Source organism: Sarcophilus harrisii, chromosome 1 (assembly GCF_902635505.1).
Source record: "Sarcophilus harrisii chromosome 1, mSarHar1.11, whole genome shotgun sequence".
In the NCBI taxonomy this organism is placed as follows: domain Eukaryota; kingdom Metazoa; phylum Chordata; class Mammalia; order Dasyuromorphia; family Dasyuridae; genus Sarcophilus; species Sarcophilus harrisii.
In genome coordinates this window covers 546215836-546233842 of record NC_045426.1, presented here as the reverse complement: position 1 = coordinate 546233842, position 18007 = coordinate 546215836, and the positions used below count along the sequence as shown (strand labels likewise).

At 33.2% G+C, this 18007-nt stretch overlaps 1 protein-coding gene across 4 annotated transcripts in view; it reads right to left on the bottom strand.

Annotated features, from left to right (window-relative positions):
• The window catches only part of DTNBP1 (dystrobrevin binding protein 1), a 159343-nt gene that overhangs the window by 56403 nt on the left and 84933 nt on the right, over positions 1-18007 (bottom strand). For all 4 annotated transcript variants that reach the window (XM_031946824.1, XM_031946827.1, XM_031946825.1 and 1 more), the window contains one exon: positions 13734-13756. In XM_031946824.1, coding sequence (XP_031802684.1) covers positions 13734-13756 — 23 coding nt within the window. The remainder of the gene's footprint in view (positions 1-13733; positions 13757-18007) is intronic.

The following is an 18007-nucleotide window of genomic DNA, read 5'->3' as shown; positions in this document are numbered from 1 at the left end:
AGGGAATAACATCCACACTCAGCTGGATGTAAAAATTTATTTCACCTTACAGGAAAATGGGAAAGAAAGGGGTTTAGAGAAGGGGAAGGGGTTATAGAAGGAAAGGTGGATTGAAGGAAGTAGTAGCCAGAGATAAAACACTTTTGAGAATGGATAGGATAGGATAGGAATGGATAGGATAAAATTCTTTAAATCATTACTAACTACTCTGAGGTACCAAATTGGCTAATATGACAGAAAAGGAAAATAACAAATATTGGAGGAGATATGGATAAATTGAGATATTAATGTACTGTTGGTGTAGTTGTGAGCTGATTCAACAATTCTGTAGAGTAATTTGGAATTACATTCAAAGCCATGCATATCCTTTGACCAAACAATATCACTAATAAGTTTGAATGCCAAGAAAATTTAAAAAAAAAAAAAAAGGGGGGGAAAGAATCTACACACAGCTGTTTACAGCAGCTCTTTTGGTGATGGCAAAGGACTTTAAATTGATAGGATGTCCATCAACTAGAGAATGGCTGACCAAGGTGAAGACTATAAATGGAATGGAAGACTACTGTGCTGTAAGAAATATCAAGCAGGATAGTCTCAGAAGAGTCTGGAAAAATTTACATAAACTGATGCAAAGTGAAGTGAGAAAAACTTTATATAGTAATAGCAATACTGTATAATGTATAATGATTAATTGTGAATGATTTAGCTATTCTCAGGAATACAATGACCCTAAGACAATTCCTAAGGACATATGATGAAAAATGCTATCCATCTTCAGATAAAGAACTGAGGAGATCTGAATATTGATTGAAAAATATATTTTATTTTACTTTATTTTTCTTTCTTTTTTGGTTTATGTTTTCTTTCACAACATAACTACTATAGAAATATGTTTTGTATGACTACACATAAATAACCTATGTCAAACTGCTTACTTTCTCAATGAAGGGAGAGAGAGAAAGAATTTAGAACTCAAAAAATTTTTAAGTGAATGTCAAAAATTATTTTTACATGTAATTGGGGGAAAAATAACATACCAAATTTTAAAAAGGCAGGAATTCAGAAGGGAAATTAGAAGTGAACATATAGATTTGATATTCATCTGCACAGAGATGATAATTTAGCCCATAGCTATCAATTAGATGATAATTGAGCTGAACAGAGTAGAGAGAGATTGTAGGAATATAGGAAGCAGGACAGAGCCCTAAGGTATATCTGCATGCTGTGGGCAAGAGGTATATGATTATCTAGCAAAGGGTAATTAGAAAAAGTGTTCAGGCTGGCAGAAAGAGAAGGAGAGAACAATGCCAAAAAAACAACATCATCAACAACAACAACAACAATAACAAAAAACCAAACCCAGAAAGAACAAAGTAACTAGGAAGGAGAAAGGTCAACAATGAGTATAATTTTTTTTTTCTAAGAGTTTGGTTATAAAAGGGATGAGAAAAATAGGTTGAGTTTAAGGGGATGGCAGGATCGAGTGAATGCTTTTAAAGGATGGGTAACACTATGACCAAGTGGAATGCAGGGCTAGTTCAACATCAGGAAAACTATCAGCATAACTGACCATTTCAATAACAAAACTTATAGAAATCATATGATTATCTCAATAGATGCAGAAAAGGCATCTGACAAAATACAACACCCAGTACTAATAGAAAAACACTAGAGGGCACAGAAACAGTTTTCTTTAAAATGATATGTAGCATCCATCTAAAAACCATTAGCATGTACCATATGTAATGGAGATAAGCTAGAAGCAAATTCAAGAGTGAAAAAAGGTTGCCCATTATTATCTCTATTATTCAGTATTGTACCAATAAAACCCAGCAGCAAGAGACAGAGAGATCTTATTTAAAATAATTGTAGATATAAAATACTTGGGACTCTATTTGCCAAGACAAAGCCAAGGACTATATGAACACAATTACAAAACCCTTTTCACACAAATAAAGTTAAGTCTAAACAACTGGAAGAATATTAAGTGCTAATGGATAGGCTAAAATAATAAAAATGATGGTTTTACCTAAATTAATCCACTTGGTGCCAAACCAAAGTGCCAAGAAATTATTTTATAGAACTAGTAAAAAATAACAATTCATATGGAGGAACAAAAGAAAATGTCAAGAATTTCAAGGGAAATGATTAAAAAAAAACATAAAAGAAGGCGTATTATAAAGTAGCAGTCATCAAAGCCATTTGATACTGGCTAAGAAACAGAGTAGTGGATCAGTGGAATAGGTTAGATTTACAAGATACAACAGTCAATGACTATAGTAACTGAGTGGTTGATAAATCCAAAGACTCCAGCTTTTGGGATAAGAACTCACGATTTGACAAAAATCACTGGGAAAACTGTAAAATAGCATGGTGGAAACTAGGCAACCGATTCTCTTTATCAAAATAAGGTCAAAATAGGTTCATGATTTAGACATAAAGTGTGATTTTTTTTAAATTAAAGTTTTTTTTTTTTTAATTTTTCAAAACATACTCATGGACAATTCTTCAACATTAGCCTTTGCAAAATCTTGTGTTCCACTTCCCCCTCTCCCCCCATGCCCTCCCTTAGATGGCAAGTAGTCTAATATATGTTAAACATTATAGAAATATACGTTAAATCCAATATATGCATGCATATTTATACAATTATTGTGCTGCACAAGAAAAATCAAATCATACTAGAAAAAAAAAAAGAGAAGCAAAATAAAATGCAAGAAAACAACAAAAATGCTATGTTGTGAACCACACTCAGTTCCCACAATCCTCTCTCTGGATGGAGATGGCTCTCTCATTACTGAACAATTGGAACTGGTTTGAATCATCTCATTGTTGAAGAGAGCCACATCCATCAGAACTGATCATTGTATAATCTTGTTGCCATGTATGACAATCTCTTGGTTTTGCTCATTTCACTTACAATCAGTTCATGTAAGTCTCTTCAGGCCTCTGTGAAATCATCCTGTTGGTTGTTTCATAAAGTGTGATTCTGTAAGCAAATTAGAAAAACAAGAGCTAGTCTACCTCTCAGATCTGTGGAGAAGAAAGGAATTTGTGGCCAAAGAAGAATTAAGAAAACATTACGAAATGCAAAATGGATAATTTTGATTACATCAAATTAAAAAGTTGTTTCACAAACAAAATCAATGCAGCCAAAATTAGAAGGGAAGCAGAAAGCTGGGGGGGAGATTAGCCAGTGTTTCTGATAAAGGCCTTATTTCTAAAATATATAGAAAATTGACTCAAATTTATAAGAATACAAGCCATTCCCCAATTGATAAATGATCAAAGGATATGAACAATTTTCAGAAGAAGAAATTAAAGCCATTTCTAGTCATATGGAAAAATACTCTCAATCACTATTGATTAGAGAAATGCAAATTAAGACAACTCTGAGGTATTGTGGTACCTTACAACCTCTCAGATTGGCTAAGATGATTCAAAAAGATAATGATGAATGTTGGAAAGAATGTGGAAAACTAGGACATTAATGCATCGTTAGTGGAGTTATGAATAGATGCAACTATTCTGGAGAACAATTTGGAACTATGCCCAAAGGTCTATCAAACTATGTATATCCATCAGTGTCTTGATTCATCAGTGTCTGTACTAGATCTGTATCATAAAAAGATCATTAAAAAGGGAAAAGACCCCATATGTGCAAAATTGTTGGTAGAAGCTCTATTTTTAGTGGCAAGGAGCTGGAAATTGACTGGATGCCCATCATTGGGGGAATGGCTGAATAAGATGGTGTACATTCAATATTATTGTTCTAGAAGAAACAATCAGCAGGATGATTTTAGAAAAGCCTGGAAAGACTTACATTGAACTGATGCTGAGTGAACTGAGAAGAAACAAGAGAACATTGTACATGGTAACAACAAGATTATACAATGATCAATTCTGATGGATTTTTTCAACAGTGAGATGATTCAGGCCAATTCAAACAGACTTGTGATGGAGAGAGCCCATCTACATTCAAAGACAGAACTATGGAGACTGAATGTAGATGAAAGCATAGTTTTTCATCTTTTTTGTTATTAACTTATTTTTTCCTCTTGTGGTTTTTTTTCCCCCTTTTGACCTGATTTTTCTTGTGCAGCATAACAAATATGGAAATATGTTGAGAAGAATTGCACATGTTTAATCTATATCAGATTGCTGGTTGTCTTGGGAAGTGAGGAGTAAGGGAGAAAAATTTGGAACACAAAGTTTTGCAAAGTTGGATGCAAACTACTTTTGCGTGTATTTAGAAAAATAAAAAACTACTGGAAAAATTAATGAGGGATGAGTAAGATCTGTAGGCAGCAAGGAAGGAGTTAGTAGATAGAGATTGATAATATGGGGAGAGGGGGTGGAATGACTGATGGGCCAGGTTTTCTAGGGAGCCGAGAAGGAATGGGATCTGAGATACAAGTAGAGGAGAAAAACTTAGCAAGAAGGTTTACTTTTTTCCCAGAGACTGAAACAAAAGAAGAGAGAATAAGACATATTTATGAAGGAATATACATGAGATATAGAATTAAGGATAAGGATCTTGTCATAAATGACCTCAATTTTTAAAGTAAAGTACAAGGTGAGGTTTTTGTCAAAACAGTGGTTATGGAGATTATTTACAGATGACTTAAAGAGATAAGCTTTGGAATAGAAGCCGTATGAAATATGACAGCTAATCAGAAAAGAATAAAACATTTTCTATGGAGCTGTTGGGGTCCTATAGAGATTAGCCAACAAATTTATAGTAAACAGAGTAATCCTGCTTGTATGACTAGCAACATTCAGCAGCATACAAGTATACTTGAAAAGGAGAGAGATGGATTGGATATAATAATAATAAGTAATAAGACAGAGGGGCAAAATATTTACGGGTAGAAAGACAGTATAATGTTTATCTGGTTAATAGTATTGTGCAAATGGGGATAAGGCTAGGGAAAGATATAGAAGGATGGAATTATGTTCTAGAAATTAGAATGAGGATTTAAAATAGGTTTAGATGAGGTGACGTAATACACAGAAAGAGAAGAAAACATAAGAGACAAAGGTCAGACTGAGGAATTTCAGAGTTTTGGATCATGGAGGTGGAACTTTTGTGGCAGCAAAAATACATAATGCAATTTTAGCTTATGTTTATAGAAGCACACTGTTGCAAACAAAGTTCTATTATCCTATTCTTTGGTCAGACTACATTTGGTGATAAGGAAATAACAAAGGGAAAAAAAAAAAACATCCTGGAATATATTTAGAAGATTAAAAGAAAGTCTTTACCAATATCTTGGGCTACCAGTTAAGTTTCTGGTTTTCCCGTTCCATCTTTGTATCACTTACTCATTTTAAACTGAAACTGTCAAAATACAAAAGGGGAAATACATATAAAACCATTTACTAATATAACTCCATGTAACATTATAACTGCCTTAAATCAATTTAGGGTTTTTTTTTCCCCAGTGCTTTAATTAAATTTAAGTAAATTTGATGTGCTGCTGCCCAACATGGCATCTCTATAGGGATTGGTGTTTAAATAGGATATTTAGTGTCTAAATTTAACTTTTGACATTTTCTAGGTTTTTCTGATATATAGTTCCTTAGGGAAACAATGAACACAAAAAGCATTTTACAAAACTTTAAGTGCTAGATAAATGTGAGCTCTTCAAATGTTGCCACTGTTAAGAAGGGAATCAAACTGACATTTTATATAATCTGTGTCCTTCTCTGTCTGTTCACGTTAACTTAATTGTTATTTTTACTTTTAGCTTGTTATGTAAGCTAAACTAGTCAACCAAAAAGACAGAGGGAAAGAACACTTTGTGGGAATTTATATTTTTTGAATTGTTTTTCTTTACTTGCAACTGGTTGTTCTCAATTTGAATGTAAAAAAACTATGCTAAGAAAGAGACCACAATATAAAACCATTCAAGTAACATTAGCCTCAAAAATCTGACTATAAGCTTGATAATTTGCTACAATCGCTTGAGAAAGTAGCTGGTCAAAGAGAAACTTAGGTATCTATTCTAAACAAATAAGAATAATAGCAAAATTAAAGCTATCGTGGCAAGAAGCTTTTATGTCTTTCTCTTTAAGTACAGAAATTCTAAAATTGTCAAATGAAGCACACATAAACATAAACAGCATCTATACAACCATATAAAAACAAGACATATAGAGGATAAATTGTAAATAACTTGTTGGCGTGGACACTAGAATTAAGGGAGATTAAGAAATTTCTGGTAGGGAATTTAGCAGAGATTTGAAGGAAGCTAGGAAACCAGAAGTATGTAATGAGCAAGGCAAACATGAAACATTCCAAGTATAGTTCTCAGCAAAAATGCCTGGAATCAGGAGATGGAGTGTTTTGTTATAGAAATAGCATCGTCAATAAATTAAAGAATACATGGAAAGTTTCTAAGGTAAAAGAAGATTAGAAAGGTGGGGATGCAGGCAAGCTGAAGGGCTTCAAATGCCATCGGATTTTATATTTGATCCTTGAAGTGACAGGATAGTATAGTCTTGAATGTGAGTAGGGGGTGATATAATTAGAGCTGACTAGAGTCGGGGGAGCCTAGAGGCAGGGAGACCATTAAGTGGCCTATAACAATAGTCTAGGCAAGAGGTAACAGGGTTTATATGAAGGTGGAGATGATATCAGAAGAGAAAAGCATGCTTATGTAAAAGACATTATAAAGGTGAAATCAATAGGCCTTGGCAACAACATATTGGATAGAGAAAGTGAGGAGTCAAGGATGGCACATAGCTTATGATACTGAATGACTAGTGGAAAATATAAAGGGTATAATAAAAATAAACCAAAGGTTATTTCAAGTCATTCATTCCAATTTCCATAGCCATGGAAACAATTATTCTCTGGAAATATAGACTAATGTGAAATTGTAGATGTACTAGACCTGCATATTAAAGGATCTTGGGTATCAAAAATAAGAAAATTTGTCCTTTATTTCTTGCCCTTTAACCAAAAATGTACCAGAAATGCTAAAAATCATTTTTCATTTCTTTCTTTTTGATGATTCCTGAAAAAGGAGATAGGACTTCATCAGGACTTTAAAAGCACTGGAATGAACCCTAGAAAACATATAGCCTTTCAATTTTACAGATTTTGAATTTATAGGAATTTAAGAAGCACAGAGGTTGATTACATAGCCAGCAGACATGGGAGGAAAGACAACTATGATGTGGTAGAAAGGGCTTGGAGTCTGGAATAATTTTGTTTAAGTCCTGTGTATCACATACACTGTATAACCATGCACTAGTCATTTAAAATCTTAGTGCCCCAGGCTACCATCTAAGACTACAACTTGCATAATTGCAAGTTACTGATGTGTTTTGGTAGAGGGAATTTCCTCAAGGGGAATTCCATCACAGTTTTTGACCAAAAAAAAAAAAAAAAAAGTGAATAATATATGTAATCTCCTACCTTGGAGAGAGGTATTATACAAAAGATGCAGGAAAAAAAAAAATAGAACTTTTGGAACACAAGAAGAAGAAAATAGTTTTGTTTTCTGTTTTTTTTTTTAATAAAAAGGAAAAAACAAAAAACAAAAGAAAGACTGAAAAAAATGTGATAAGCCAAAATAAAAGATGATGCCAAAAAAGAGAAAAGTCAAGAAATGAAGTAGCAAGCTAGGTGGTAAAACAATCTGTAACTCTCACAGAAATCTGGGTGATTCTCAGGTAAGAGGCTAATACAATGGCTGCTCTATAGGTAAAGAATCACTACAGCTCAGATTTGTAAGGGACTTCAGTTCAAAGGCCTTCTATTAGTCCATTATTGAACATAAATTCCACAAAAAAGTGGTTATTCAAACTCTGCTTGAAGACTTTCTCTGGGGAAAAAGAAAAGCAAGAAAACCCACTGCCCTATGAAGTATCCCATTCCTCTTTTCAGACAGCTCTTCCTAGAACCAAAATCTGTCTCTCACAACTTCCCACTGTGGATCTTTATTTTTCTTTGGAGCAAAGCTAAACATTTTTTTTCTGATCCTTCCCTCCAAGTGACAGCCCTTCAAATATTTGGAGGCTGGCTCTACATCAGCTGATTTACAAGGTAGGGGTGGGAATGGTCATTGTTCATACAAAAGCTGACTAAAATCTTCCAGATTCTGTGGCAAGAGGAGGTTATACTCCAGGAGTTCAAGGACACCTTCCATTATCCATCTCTATAAAGTTAACGTAAATACATAACACATGTTTTCAGACTCAGTATGAAGTCTTGGCTAGTTTTTAAGTAATCACTGCTTCCCTTCTTAAATGCTCATGAACCACACCCTTAAAATGATTGTTTAGAATTTAGCCAGGAATAGAAGTCAAACTCATTAGCCTATGGCTATTAGACATCAATCCTTTTTCTTTTTTTGAAAATCTACAGGTTGTAGAGCAGCCAAGATGGCACAGTGGAAGGAAATAATATAGCTGAGCTCTTCTCCACAAAGATCTAGAAAACAAAACTGACCAAGACCCAATTGGGAAATCCAAGGGAAAAAAATACCAAAACTGAATAGAAACTTAGAAATATAAATACAGGAATCAAAAGAACCATTAAAAAGCTGTTGTTGTTTAATTTAAAGCAAGCATAAATATAGGAGATTTTTAAACAAGGATCAAGAATTTACATTCTCATATGGAGTAATGATCTATGTGTCTCCTTAGAACCCTATTATCATTGGGGTTACAGAGTTAAATAAAACAGTCTAGGAATACTTTGTTATGTTTTGATGATTTTAAGTGAAAGGGAAAGGAGAGGAAAGGAATGCACTGGGAAGAGGGGAGAAAAAAGTAGAGAAAACCTCACTTATTAACTCAGATATTCTGGGTGCTTAAGTTGAAGAATATTCAAACCTTGACAAAGAGATAAAAAGAATAGATAAATTTGAACTTCAGTTTCATTTGAACTAGTCAAAGGGGAGAAAAAATGTACACACATAGGTGGAGTCAAAAATACTTTTCCCTCAACAGAAAAAGGAGGAAGAGGGGAAAAGAAGGAAAAGTATGTTAGAAGAGGAATTAGTCCCCACAAAAGCCCCCTTAAGAAAGAAAGGATAAATTTGAGTGAACTATAGGAAAGAGAAAAGGGGCAGGGGAGCAGAAGCAAATTGTATCAAAACCAGAGCACCACTGCTGAGCATACTTTCACAACTTCAAGTCAAGTTAGCTATAAATAGGTTTAAAAAAAAACCCTAAAATTGATACAATGGCAAATTATAATTCCAGGCAATATGTTATAAAAGTATATTACCTACCTCCTTAGATAGAGGTGATGATCTCATGTTGAAGAATCTCTCTCTTTCACACACACACACATACACATAAACACACACACACACACACACACACACACACACACACACGCCAGAATCTGCTCAATTATACATATTGGTTACAAAGTTTTTCTCTTTTTTGGGGGTGGGGTAAGGAAGAGGGTAAATGGGGTTAAGTGAATGGTTAGGTAATATGAAGGAGAGAAGATGATTTTTTTTGTCAATTAAAAAAAATCAAGGGTCTTTTTTTTTTCTAAAGAGGGTAAAACTGAATACAAGTTAAAGAATAGCAGGAAAACTGTTAACTTTGGGGAGAAATTATGGCAAGATTCACTGGTAAAGGTTTCATTTCTCATATATACATTCAAATGTATGAGAAAAAGAGCTATTCCCCAATTGATAAATGGTCAAAGGATATGAATAAGCATTTTCTATGGAAGATATCAAATTGTTAAAAAATCTTAAGAAAAAATATCTCAATCAATACTACTTTAAAAAATGCAAATAAAAACAAACATGAGATTCCACTTCATACCCATTAAATTAGCAAAGTTGAACAAAAAGGAAAATAACAATTATTGAAAAGGCTGTGGGAAAATGGGTACTTCAATGCAATATTGACAGAATTGTGAATTAATTCTATCAATTTTGAATGGCCCAATGATTAGAAAGTTGGACCTGAAGACAGAAAGATTAATCTTCAAGAATTCAAATCTATCCTCTGACAATTACTAGCTGTGTGACCTTGGGTGCATAACTGTTGGCCTCAGTTTCCTCATCTATAAAATGAGCTGGACAAGGAAATGGCCAACCAATCCAGTATCTTTGCCAAGAAAACCCCAAATGAGGCCATGAAAAGTCAGACATAATTAAAAACCAATTGGAAAAACAACCGCAAATTTGCTAAATTATACATGCCCTCTGGTCCAGGAACACCACTATTAGGCACATCCTTCAAAGAGATCAAAGAAAGAAGAAAAAGACCTATAATATGTACAAAAATATTCATAGCTTCTCTGAAACTAACTAATTACCTATCAAATGGAAAAGAGCTGGTATATGAATTATGGTATATGAATGTAATGAAGCATCATTGTACTATAAGAAATAAAAGGAACAGTTTCAGAAAAACCTGGGAATACATATATGCATTGATATGAGTGTGAGATGAACAGAAATAAGAGAATAATTCAGACATTAATGTACATATGTATAATGCATAACAACTTATATACATTAGAAAAGACAACTATGAAAGACTTATGATCTCTGAGCACTGTAATGATAAACCACAATTCTTGAACACTAGTGGTGAAAAATGCTGTCTACCTTCTGAGGAAGAAATACAGAATGGAATTTTATTTTAACATAGTAAATGTAAATTTTTTTTGTTTGACTGCATATTTTACAAGATTCCCACCCTCATCCCTCAATGGGGAAGTGTAGAGGGCTGGAACTCTGAAAATGTGTACTTAAGATTGAGTATAGTTGATGAGATAATGATTCTCTAGATATTGATGTATTCACTCTAGTCAAGTATATATACTTAAGGTTAATAGGTGATGTGATGGCTCTCCTGACAGTTTGGCACATGTTCAAGTGTGGTTGGATATTCTCTGTGTGAGATAGTGATGTGATTGTACTGGAGTATTTAAAGGAATCACAGAGGATTCCACCTCTCTCAGCCTGTGGAGATCTCAGCCACAGAAAAGACTTCAGGGTCCAGACTCCAGAGGCCAGATTCTATCTTTGATCAGCCTTGTGGTGGCTCTCCATCTTCGTGCACTATGGGGGAAACTGGTTCAGACTGGGAAACTGAAGGACACAATAAAGACTTTGGACTTTATTCCTGACTATTCTCATGGTGATTATTCTGCTGAGACCAAGGCTGGTCCCAAGGCCCTCCAGAAAGCTAGCCTGAACATTATAGGGAAGGAAAAGAAAAGCCTGTTCATTAGTAAAATAAGTTTTTAAAAAACCTGCACATCTGTCTTTCTCCAGTTGTGTGCTCCCTCTACTGTTCTCCACAACCTTTCTGAGACCACTATTTAGGACAAGAGTCACATCTGCCAATTTTTCCCCACTACCTTGGGATATAATTTACCTGGAACTGGGGAACTGAATTTCAAACAAACAAACAAACAAAAAACTTGGTGCTCTCTTATTCCTTCACTTATTTGGGATTTTAACTTTCTGTTAACCATTCTTGTTATATCACTCAAAAAATTAATCTCTTTGAAAGACAAAAGAAGCAAAATAAAGCAAAGTGATTCTATCTTCTGTATTTACTATCATCATCCCATTTACTTTGAGGTGAATTTTTAAATGTTTTTTTCTTCATTCCACTAACAAAGGTAAAAAACAAAAACTAAAAACATAATTTTTGAGGCATCACTTAGCATTCTTACCAGTTCAGTTTCCTCTAGGCTTTAGAATTGATACAATTCTTATAATTACCAAGTTACTTTTAAAAATTCATTGTTGTAATATCTTCTTCATGAAGCCAGATTAGTCACTCTACTTTTGCAATTGAATGATAGGATGTGTTTATTTATTTTGAACAAAAGCTACTTCAAATAACCCCCATTACAAAATGACAATCCGGGATTGCTTGCTGTCTAGGGAAGGGGGGGAAAGAGGGAGAGAGGAAGAAAAATCTGGAACATAATGTTTTGCAAAGGTGAATGCTGAAAACTATCTTTGCATGTATTTGGAAAAATTAAAAGCTATTATAAAAAAGAAAGAAAGAAAAACAAACCTAAGTTTTCTTATTTCTAAATACCTTATAAATAGGACTTTTCATAAATTTGCTTTCCTTTAATTTGTCTAAATTAATGATTGTCATATTTTCAAATGCTAGCGTTTATTCTAAGCATCAAATTTTTATATATTTATGTTATAGAAAGCCCACAAACGGGTAAAGGTGGATTATAATAATGTGTTAAAAATGACTGTGATATACATTAAAATCTATATCCTGAACAACAATAAAATATATAATCCAGGGTTGGGGTGGAAGTTGTGAGGGGAGTTTAAGATGATCAAATAATAGTAGAAAGGAGATATCCTCCCTCCACCAGTGCCAATGACCAGCTGATGACAAGTGAAAGACTAAAACCCTGAACTGAATTTGATCATGAACAATTGCAGCCTGATTCATTTGAACAATCTACTAGGCAAGAATTTTGTGAAATCCTTGGCTGGTAGTGCTGCTGGGACCTGATGAATTTAGTTCTGCTTTTCTTTCTGTTTCCCCATGGTCTAGCTCTGCTGGGGAAACTGGCATCACTTACTCTGATGAATTTGCTGCTTTCTTTATTTACTGCACATACTTTTATAATGGTTTTAACCTCCAGACAAAGAGGCTAAATTTTGATTTTGATATTAAAAAAATGGAAGAAGAAAAAAGAAATGGAAGGAGGGAAGAAGGGCTGGAGAGAAGGAATAAAGAAAGTCTTAATTTTATCAGCATGGTATAAACACTCACTGCAGTGTTTTCACTAAATTTGTTGCATCCACATTTTTCTTTTATTTACATTATTGTAAATTTTATAAAAATAAATTTTATTTTCTCTATCTTTTACCTCCCTTTCCTCTCAATTAAAATAAGAAAGGAAAAACAGAATCTGTGACTAATATGCACAGTCAGGAAAAACAAATTTCTCTATCAGCCACATCCAAAAATATACTTTATTCTGTACCCCAAATCTATTATCTCTGTTAGAAAGTGGAAAACAGATCGCACTTTTTGTAAAGGTTGGAGACTGCTAACCTAAGATAATATAATTTATTCACAATTTATAACAATTGGCAATCAGAGAGACAGAGCCCTGTTCCCAGCCTCTCTGGACCTCAGCTTCCTCATCTAAAAGAGAAATAGTGAAAATGATGATCTATTCAGTACTTTCAAACTCTTTTACAACTGAATGTCCCAGGAGATTACTAGCCTCAGAGCTAGTATTTCTTGGCCTATTATGCCTAAAATACTCATTAGCAGAAACTATTACTTGGTACAAACTAGGTATTGAATACTATAAGTACCACAGCCATCAATGTTTAAATTCAAATTTATAAAATCATTATTAATGTAAATGTAATGGATTTATTTTTAAAGAAATACATCTTATCATTCTTGGGCAGCTAGGTGGTACAATGGCTATGGCTCTAGCCCCTGGAGTCAGTAAGTCCTGACTTCAAATTCAGTTTCTGACCCATTAGGGCTATGTGACCCTGGGCAAGTCACTTACCCTCTGTTTACAATGTCAGTTTTCTCAACTGGAAAATGGTGACAACAACTTTTCAGGGCTATTGTGAGGATCAAATGAGATAACATTTGTGAGGTGCCTGGCACAGAGCCTGACACATATGTGCTATATAAATGCTTATTTCCTTCCTTTTCCCTTCCCAAGAAAAAAAAAATCAATTAAAACACAGCTACTTTTAAGTTTAAAATTAAGCACAAATTACCTTTGTAGGCTTCAAGTTCCTTCCTGTTTAAAGATAAAAACAAAATGATGATTTGTAAATAATCTATTCATAATTGAAAATTCTATTTTTAAAAAATTTAAACAAGATCATATTATAAAAACCCTTAATGCATTTTACTTGCTTTTCATATAAAATTAAAACACATGTAGCCCAACTCAGACTAAAGTTGCTATAATATTTTTTTTCCCAGTTAAATCATTAACAATGACAGGTCTGTGTAAGAATGTCAGCATTAGCACAAAATGTTACAATGTTGTATTTTTGGAACCACTTGAGTAAACTCATATAAATGCTCTTTTGGACAGATTAACATAATTTTCCTTTAACCAGGGCAATTTAAATATGAATTACTTAAATTCTTTAATTAAGAAGAATCAAGAATGAAACATTAATATTTTCCTCTCAAAACTGTATGTGAAAATAGTTTACATCTTTGGATCAAGTTCTCTTAATTGAATCCTATTCTGAACCAAGTGAAGCCTCTGGGAATGCAACTGATTTGTTACTATGTCAATGTCAATTAAGAATGCCAGAATATAGTTTCCCAAGGAATCAGACAGCTGGAGGAAATAGATGAGCAAACAAAATGAAACATTAAGGTCTTCTTTGTCAAAAGCAAGAGATATTTATAGGATCTCTTTCTCAGACCAATAACACAACAATTTAGATTTATTTATTTACAGTATTTTGAGAAAGGGTATATGTGTATATGTAACTTCTAATTTTATTCAAAATCTGCTAGTTTCAAAGTTCTTAAATCAATTAAAATATGAAACTAATTGCATAACCTTCCATATTCCTAAATGAATGATTTCAATTAACAGCTGGTAATAAGAAGAGATAAGTTGCCAGAGGACCAAACTGAAAATACTTGAATCAGAAGGTCATCATCTTCCTAAACCCCTCATCTTTCTCATACCCCCAATATTTCAATAACTAATAAAAGTACAAAAAACTCTAATGTAAATAGACAAAAAAGAAATTTTGTTGCAATTCAGCAGACAACAAAATATATCATTTTAAATAAGTCAAACAGATATATATTAAACATGTCTAAAACATATTCTCTATTCAATTAACATAATAAATACCAAAATATCCAATATAACGGCAGTACATAAATATGATTCCTAAACCAGAAATAAAGCCACTGTGGAAACACCTAGAAAAGATTTCCTTCCTTTTTTCCCTGTCACTTCTCAAAAAGAAAAGAGAAAACATCAGGTATCCTTTATTTCTCTTACTAGAGGATAGCAGTTATCTTAACTTATTGTGTTAGATCCAATATACATTAATGGAATATATTCTTTTTTCATTTTTAATAGCTTTTATTTTTCTAAATATATGCAAAAATAATTTTCAACATTCATCTTTGCAAAACCTTATGTTTCAAATTTTTCTCCTCTCCCCTAGACAGCAAGCAATCCAATATAGGTTAAAAATGTGCAATCCTTCTAAACATCATGTTCATATTCATCATGATACACAAGAAAAATCAGATCAAAAGGGGAAAAAACCTTAAGGGGAAAAAACTCAAGCAAACAAACAACAATAAAAAAGGTGAAAATACTATGCTTTGATCCACATTCAGTCTCCATTGTTATTTTTCTGGATGCAGATAGTGTTTTCAATCACAAGTCTATTGAAATTGCCTTGAATCACCTCATTGTTGAAAAGAGTCAAGTAATGGAATATATTCTTTCCAAAAGTTAAAACTCATAATTATGACATTATCACACATATATTAAAAAACCCACATCAAATGGCATTATCTTTGCATCTCTTTTTTGTAAAAAGTGCCCTTCACTTGGGTTTTTGTGGTTGTTCTTGTCATCCTTTTTGTTCATTTTCACAAATCAATAGTCAACTCCCATAGCAGTGGGGAAAAATGGGACCCCAATGAGCACAGAAAACAGCTACCCAAATATCATTATCTAAATCCATCTCTTCTCCCATTTCAGTACCAAGAGATTTCAGTTCTAGTTTGAGGGGAATTAGTAACCATCTTTGACTTTCAATTTCCATTAACAAGAGAGCTTGAAGGCAGTGGTGGAATGGGAAAACTTTTTTTAAATAATTTTTTTTACAAGATTCAAGAAGTACCAAAGTAGGACACAAAATTATTTTATAAAAATGGAAACCACAAACTTCAGAATTTTTAGAGTGGAAGAGATCTAAGGATATTTAAAACTATAAAAAAAAAAGGGGCACATAGCAGTATAACTGTAAATTTCATTGGGAATATCCAGATTAGGAGAAAAAAGGGATCCAGAAGCATAAATTTTCAGAAATGGAAAGGCCTTCAGAGACCTATATCTGAAGAGATCACCTCTTCATGTTTCTGACAAATTATGATGATTCACTTTGTATTGGAAAAACTTCTAATGATAACAGAATTGGAGGACTCATTTCTAAGGGAGCCCATTCTACTTATGATGGAAAATGATAAATGTTGGAGAAGATGTGGGGAAAACTGAAACACTGATTCATTGTTGATGAAGTTGTAAACTTATCCAGTCATTCTGGAAAATAGTTTGGAACCATGTCCAAAGGGTTATAGGGCTTTGCATACTCCTTGATCCAGTAATACTACTACTGGTCTATATTCTAAGGTCAAAAAAAAAAAAAAAATGGAAAAGGACTCATGTGTACAAAAATATTGATAGTAACTCTTTTTTTGTGGCAAAGAATTGGAAACTGAGAGGATGCCTGAATCAACTAGGGAATTCGGCTGAACAAGCTCTAATATATGATTTGAATGGAATACCATTGTGCTATATGAAATCATGAGCTGGTAGATTTCAGATAAACTTGAAAAGACTTATATGAACTGATGTTGAGTGAAGAGCAAAACCAGGAAGACTTTATACACAGTAACAGTAATATTATGCAGTGATCAACTATGATTGATTTAGCGTTTCTTGGTAATACAAGGATCCAAGACAATCTAAGGGACCCGTGATGGAAAATGCTATATATATCCAAAGAACTATGGAATCTGACTGCAGATCAATGTTTTGTTTTTCCTTTACCATTGTTTTTCCCTTTTGTTCTGATTCTTCTTTCACAACATGACTTATATGGAAATGTTTAATATGACTGTACATGTACAATTTATATCATTTTGCTGGCTGTTTTAGGAAAAGTAGGGAGGGAGAAAAATTTGGAACTCAAAATCTCATGAAAAATTAATGTTGGCAATAAGAGTTGAGAAAGAGATTAAAGGAATTAGAGTAGGTAATGAGGAAACCAAATTATCATTTTTTTGCAGATGATATGATGGTATACTTAGAGAACCCCAGAGATTCTACTAAAAAGCTATTAGAAATAATTCACAACTTTAGCAAAGTTACAGGATACAAAATAAATCCACATAAATCCTCAGCATTTTTATACATCACCAACAAAATCCAACAGCAAGAGATACAAAGAGAAATTACATTCAAAATAACTGTGGATAGCATAAAATATTTGGGAATCTATCTACCAAAGGAAAGTGAGGAATTATATGAGCAAAATTACAAAACACTTTCCATATAAAGTCAGATTTAAATAATTGGAAAAATATTAAGTGCTCTTGGATAGGCCGAGTGAATATAATAAATATAATAATAAAGATGATAATACTCCCTAAACTAATCTATTTATTTAGTGCTATACCAATCAGACTCCCAAGAAATTATTTTAATGACTTAGAAAAAATAACAACAAAATTCATATGGAAGAACAAAAGGTCAAGAATTTCAAGGGAATTAATGAAAAAAAAAAATCAAATGAAGGTGGCCTAGCTGTACCTGATCTAAAACTATATTATAAAGCAGCGGTCACCAAAACCATTTGGTATTGGCTAAGAAATAGATTAGTTGATCACTGGAATAGGTTAGGTTCACAGGACAAAATAAATAGTCAATAACTATAGCAATCTAGTGTTTCACAAACCCAAAGATCCCAACTTTTGGTATAAGAATTCATTATTTGACAAAAACTGCTGGAAAAACTAGAAATTAGTATGGCAGAAACTAGACATGGACCCCACACTTAACACCGTACACCAAAATAAGATCAAAATGGGTCCATGATTTAGGCATAAAGAACGAGATTATAAATAAATTAGAGGAACATAGGATAGTTTACCTCTCAGACTTGTGGAGGAGGAAGGAATTTGTGACCAAAGAAGAACTAGAAATCATTAATGATCAATGATTTTCTATTTTAGAAAATTTTGATTACATCAAATTAAAAAGCTTTGTGCA